Source organism: Gymnogyps californianus, chromosome Z (assembly GCF_018139145.2).
Source record: "Gymnogyps californianus isolate 813 chromosome Z, ASM1813914v2, whole genome shotgun sequence".
In the NCBI taxonomy this organism is placed as follows: Eukaryota; Metazoa; Chordata; class Aves; order Accipitriformes; family Cathartidae; genus Gymnogyps; species Gymnogyps californianus.
In genome coordinates this window covers 75,404,133-75,410,340 of record NC_059500.1, presented here as the reverse complement: position 1 = coordinate 75,410,340, position 6,208 = coordinate 75,404,133, and the positions used below count along the sequence as shown (strand labels likewise).

Genomic DNA, 6,208 nt, shown 5'->3' with positions numbered 1-6,208 from the left:
CCTGAGACGGTGGATGTAGACTCTAAGCCTGTCTTGAGAGCTCCTGTTGCCTGTGTAGTGTATGGGCACCTTGTGCAGGCTCCCCTGGTCCCAGTGTGGACAAAGCACTCAGAGAATGTAACATGAAACCAACCACAATTGAACCTATGAAGCTTTAAATCAGATTAAATCAATGAGGAAACAAAAGAAGTGTAAGTACTTTCTTTATTCTGTGAAATTATAAAAGAAGAAGAGCTAATCTGAACACAAACTCCCTACACACAGGAGAAGCCACAGCAAACAGGACTCACTGCAAACCACTGCTGGAGTTTGTCATGCGCTTTGCTTAACCCAGTACTGGTGAGAGTCAGAAAAGTGCCTTCTCCAAGATGAATCCTGAGAGGATGGGGAGGAAGAGAGTGTCTGAAGGGGCAAACCCAGAACTCACTCTGGCCAAAGCAGAAGCTGGTTTGCATTGGAACCGCCTTAACTTTATGTCCATCATCCCCAGATTGTTTTTTCCATCTCCTACAATACTGCATTCAGAAATGGTGGTGCAACCCTTCATGGCGGCTTTTAGAGACAGTCCACCTACACAGGAGAAGAAGTACATGTCATGCATCAGGGGACCCAGTCTCCATAGCTATTCCTTCCCCGGCCAATGAGGTCCCCATTTGCACCCTGAGAACTGCCCATTCCTTATGTCCAGTTGGCTCCAAACCCACCAACTTGTTCCTGTCTGTACCCATCTCCTGAATGAATTTGAAGAAGCAGCAAGGTCACCTTGGTTGACTTGAAATACAAAGGGTTTAGGGTTTGTCTTTTCTTTCTTTCTGCTGAATGAAGATTTTTTTTTTTAAATCTAAACATTTTAAATTTAAAAATTAAAAAGCTTTTAAATAGTTTTCTTTCTCTCATTTAAAGATTCTTCTGTTCAAACCTTGCCTAGCTTCCTAAAGAAACCAGGGCTGTGTGACAGTACTCCAGGTATTCATTGTTTCCTTCTCTCTCTGACCCTCTCATGACATTTGAACTGGATGACTATCTCTCAGCCAAATTTGACATGGGGGTGAGAAGTCTCAAAGGCATTATAGGCTGAGCCATTCATTCGGATAAGTCCATTCTCTAAGGCCTTAGAGGATTTAGCCAAACCAACAGAGAAACCCCACTCACATGCCCACTGAGGGAGAGCCTGAAACCTGACCTTGTCCTTTACCAGCGCTGGAGCATCTACCTGAGAAGGAGACCTGGGTGCCTAACTCTCCATTCAGGTATTCTTGCTCCCGTTCTTGCTTTTGCTCACATTGTTCATGTTTCTCTGCTGCACAGGCTATGGAGGTCTGGAATATTCTGCTGGATGGTTTTATCTCAAATACAAATAACGCGTAAGGGTGCTTCATTAGTTCCTCACCTTCCTTTGCTCCCCTACACCACTGCTTCCTCTGCACAGCTAATCACACCGCACAGGTCTCCTCTATTTACAGTGGGCAATCAATCAAGTCAAGACAAGTTAGGAGCATTTTTTTATTTCAGTGGTACACTGAATTAATTGCACCACTCTATTTCCATTGCTGTGACTAAGAAAATGATTGTTTTCCTCCATGTCTCTGTGAAACACCTTCTAATTCAAGGTTTGGACAACGCATCTATAAAGTGTATAGCAAAGACCTTCAGGCATCATATCGTCACCTAGCAATATTATCAACTCAGAGAAACTTCACCCATAACCATACACAAGATGATAATTTTTTTCCAGTCTGCTTCTAGAGCAGATGCCACTGCCCTTAATTTCTATGCTATTTTTCCTGCCTGCCGGAGCACAGGTGGGACTGCCATGAAATGTGGAAGTCTTTTGCCTGTGGTAGGGGAGGAAAGGGCAGTGACCCGGGAGCTTGCTGTCTACTTTCCTCTCTCTAATTACAGCTCCTGAGGTGGGAAAAAGATTTCTGAAGGAGAGCGTTATGTGCTGCTGGTGACCTCAGCCATTCAAAGGCTGGAGTTCCCTCACAGGGAAGATCTTTGGGTACCCCAAAGGCTCAGCTGCAGCGTTCTTGTAGAGGAACCTGCTCCTGGCTCTCTAGGAGCGGAGGCACCACTACAACAGTGTCTTGTCCCCAGTGGCGAGCGTCACCTCATGAGAAACACAGTGGCTCTATACTAGTTTCACCTGAACCTCCACTAAGTAGGCAACTGGCTTAGATCCAGATTCATCCTCATGCATCCTAGCTAGGGCCAGCAGGTTCAAGGTCTTGGTCAGATTTATTACGTGCCCATATATTAGATTGTTTCAGGAGTCCAGTTCTGCTCTTGACCTCAGTTATGCCATGCTATGAGGAATCCCAACAGTTATCCGTGTATGATGGGGAAGGAGGAAGAAAAAACCACCCCTGCCCTTTTATGAGCTTTAAGCATGTTCATTTTCAGTTCCGTGTCTCTTCCTCTTTTTTTCCTTCACATTTTTTGCCCGTTTTTATTTCTCTGTGATGCTTCATCTTAGACTGGTTTCACCCATTTAACCAAAAAGATGAAAGACAGCCCCAAATAAAAGGCAGTTACCAGAATTCATTAACCCAGCAAGGTCAACACACTGGGTTTCGGATCCAGTGCAGTTTACAATTTCGTTACCGCACTGGAAAGAGTCCACGCTGTAGCAGGCGGGACACTGGTATCCATTGGGCACATCGTCCTCTGGTGGCACTGGAAGGAATGAGATGGGCTGTAATTGGTTGTAATGAGGGAACGAGAGGAACAAGCCAGGTGATGACTTAGCCTGGAAGGCCTCATCTCGGGACGGGGCAGACAGAGAGGGGATGGGGTATAAGGAAAAAGAGAGCTTACGTGAGACAGAGATTGTTCGACAGTCATCGCCCGTGCAGCAAGCCAAGTGGCTCCTTGCTTTTACCTTCCCATAGTTCATGGTGATAGGGCCAAGCTGGCAAATGCTGGACGACAGGCAGGACTTGATGGATGAAGGGATTACCATCCCCCCTGTAACGAAGACAGTGCCAAGTCATTAACCACAAGGTAATTCCCTGCTCCTCCCATTAGTTCCTACAGCAGCAACTACTAAGCAGCCGTCCTGGGGCCTGAGAGGGGTCTGGAGACAGCAGAACCCCCACAAAAGCAACATCGGTGATCCTGGTGATACCCTCACAGGAACGAGGGTGCCATCACATCTGAGACACTAGTGAGGAATTTCTCCTTCTCCACATTGTGCTTAAAGGTAGGAGGAGAGCACAACTCCTCACAGCCAGCTGGCCTTGTTGCAGATGTTCACCTTCACCAGAATGCCCCATCCGCAGAGCTTATGGGGTGACCCACATGCCTCTGACCCATAGGCCACATTTCTTCATGCACAATTCGCAGAGCACACGGTCCATCGCAGCCACAAGCATCCTGACACAGGCAAGTCTAGTCTTCCCCATCAGCCAAACCCAAAAGGTGTAATGGGGAGCCTCGCAGTTGCATTGAGTCTACTGAGGCCCCTCCAGCGCTTGAAGGACGAAGGGTGGTTTTGCACGAGCAGAAGGAAGATATGCACTGGAGCTGCCAGCACCAAAGCTGGTAGGATATGAGCCAACCTCCAGTCTAAAAGCCAATGGTTACATCACTGAAGCTGGGTGATGACCGAGGCCATGCCACTAACACAACCAAGTGTGCAGTTGTGTCAGGGCTCAGCACCCAGCTCTGGCTTATGAGCCATGGGGACATGGTGATAGCTCAGCCCTGGTGGTGCCACCAGGCTGCCTGGTGTCCCCTTCCCTGCTCGAGGAAGGGAGTCAGATGCAGGCCAGTTTCTCTCTCCACCCATGGCCAGTGTACCCTCAGTGCTAGATGGCAGCAGCCTTGTGTCCCTCACGGTCCAGCCTCTCGACCCAACTACTCACCTTACCCAGAAGTAAAAGCCAATGTCTTCTCCCAGTATGCTGCCTAGGTCCTCCCCTCCACAACTAAGAACCAAGTCCTCCCAGTAGGAAACTGCTGCTCGAGATAGAGGAATAGAGAGCTTTTTCCATCCCAGACCATCCTGATCTCTGGGTCCTCCATCAGTGAAAAGGAAAATGAACAGCTTATCCAAGGACTCCCCATAAAGCCAGTGACAGAGGTGGGGAGAGAAACCTATCCTGCAGCCCCGCTCCGAAAGCCTCGCTGGCACACAGCCATAGTGGATGTCTCACCTACCTATCATCACCTCGTGCAGAATGATGCCACAAGTATCTTCTCCACCACTACAGGTTTTCATAGGGCCAGAGCAGCTTTTTCCAATGCTGTGACAAACCTCACACTGAAGGGAGGTCCCTGGGGAAAGAAGGAGGACACATTCCTGGCTAGCAGTCATGAGGGATCTCACTTCCCCTTTCTTGTATGTTTTGCTTCAGCATTTGATCAGCACTTTTCACATTCTTCTTCCCTTATTTTCCCTGTGTAATTGCTCAATTTGTGGGTTCTTTTTTATTATTTCTATTATTATTTATTCTAGTATGAACTTGAATTTGGGCAAGCGAGGGGAAGCCATTTTGGGACAGAATTTTACATCTCAACCACCAATACCCAGCCGGCTTCCCTTGTCTCCTATACAATGATGTTTGCTTGGTTTTTCTGGGGTTGCTAAGGAAAGCATCCCCACAAACCCCTCCATCCTGGCAGGCATTAAGGTGTCCCTGGATTCCCAGGCCCCAAATCCTCTCTTTGCAGTGAGCAGGGGCACCCAAAAGTCTGGGGATCAAGAGGCTGCCAGTGGGTATTGACTGTGCTACGTACAAACTGAGGAATGGCATATCTCTTTGTAGGCATTAGGGGAAACCACTTTACCCGCTGGTACATCGTAAGCAGATCAGAATACCAGGCAGTCAGCAGGAAACACTTAGAAAGGAATAAAGTGTTTATCAACAGAGGACAAAGAGCATGTCTTCCCTGATGCACGCTCATCGGGACCCAAGGGTCCAGCATGTAGATTAAGAGGTCCAGGGCATGTGTCACTTCCCTAAACCCAGGTGCCATCTAAGGCACCTTGCAGTGGCTGTGACATCTACATGGGGTGGCAGGTATGACACAAGATCTCCAGGACACCAGTGCTCTTCTGAGGCAGAGCTGAAGGACAGCTGAGATGACATATAATGTCTAAAATGTCACACGACCCTAGGCATGAGCAAAATAAATGAGCCCCTATGTTTGTGGTAAATGTGGCTGGACATTGATTCAGCCGACTAAAGGTCTGTCTGCCTCAGAGTAACCTGAATCACTCCCGTGACTGTCCCAGCTCAATCACCAGTGACCACCATGGGAGCTTAGACAGCCAGTTCACATTGTAAATACCTACACCTTCATCTGCACGTTGGCTCATAGCACCAAAGATCCCCTGAGACCAGTCACCCCTCTGCAGTGCATATCCCCCTGGATGAGGGATTCCTATGGCTTAGATGGCAGGAATGGCCCCACGCACGGAGCACCCATTCCCAGACCACTTCCATGTCTCGCAGCCCCGCAGGTCCCAGCGGAAAACTCACCTGGGTCCAGGAAAGCCAGGAAGAAGCTGAGGCCAAGGGACACTTTCATGCTGATGGGATGTAAGCACAGTGAGCTGCCAAGTCTTGCTGAACACAGCACTGTGTGCCACAAGGGCTTTATAAACTGGAGGGAAACAGGGTGTTTGGGGGAAGTGGCAGTTGGGGAAGTGCTCTGAAGAATATAGATACTGCAGAGCACTAGCACCAGTGTTTATTTTTTCATTTAAAGCACAAGTTCTGCCTTTTGCTCCACATGAGTAATGCTGTTTGTCTTTCCCAGTCTAGAGTATGCAGCCTGTGGGGAAAGACTGGCTTGCCTGGGGTCTATCAGGTATGTCTCCGGTGGAGACTTTGTTTGAACATTCAGCCTCTGCCATACATATGAATGACGGAGAAGAAACCATTTGAACAGCCCTGTTGTGCTCTCACCGTTAGGCCCAAAGAAGCAAAGTGTAGCAAGGGCCAGCTGGGAATTTTCCTCGTGGCTGAGTTTTTGCTGGCTGGTTTCCCATCTCCCTTCCCATCAGACAGTCAGGAGCTCTCATGCCCCGAGTACAGCGGCAAAGCAGACAGTGGCAAAGCAGTGAGCTTCCTCTCCAAGCTGGCGTGCAGCTTCTGTTTGCAATATGGCTGCCAATGCACACCTTGGAGCAGGTTCAGTCAAGGGCTCCTGAGGTTGAATATGTCAGAGCTTCAAAGCAGGTCCTCCAGGGTGCGGGTTT

General features: G+C 48.6%; 1 protein-coding gene across 1 annotated transcript; it reads right to left on the bottom strand.

Moving 5' to 3' along the window:
* Window positions 1-220: 220 nt before the first annotated feature.
* LOC127027733 (phospholipase A2 inhibitor gamma subunit B-like) lies at window positions 221-5,535 on the bottom strand. Its single transcript, XM_050913565.1, has 5 exons — window positions 5,487-5,535; window positions 4,162-4,278; window positions 2,818-2,967; window positions 2,536-2,676; window positions 221-570 (listed from the first exon to the last, which is right to left on the bottom strand). Exons 1-5 carry the CDS (start codon window positions 5,533-5,535, stop codon window positions 347-349), a joined length of 681 nt encoding a protein of 226 aa, XP_050769522.1. The 3' UTR covers window positions 221-346.
* Between the last annotated feature and the right edge of the window lie 673 nt (window positions 5,536-6,208).

Bases quoted from the DNA above. Each gene is read 5' to 3' on its own strand.
- LOC127027733 (XM_050913565.1), bottom strand. From the start codon at position 5,535: ATGAAAGTGTCCCTTGGCCTCAGCTTCTTCCTGGCTTTCCTGGACCCA. The intron at 2,968-4,161 runs GTAGGTGAGACA...TCTTCGTTACAG, and splicing joins TCTGCACGAGGTGATGATAG to GGGGGATGGTAATCCCTTCA. The intron at 2,677-2,817 runs GTAAGCTCTCTT...CATTCCTTCCAG, and splicing joins TCGAACAATCTCTGTCTCAC to TGCCACCAGAGGACGATGTG.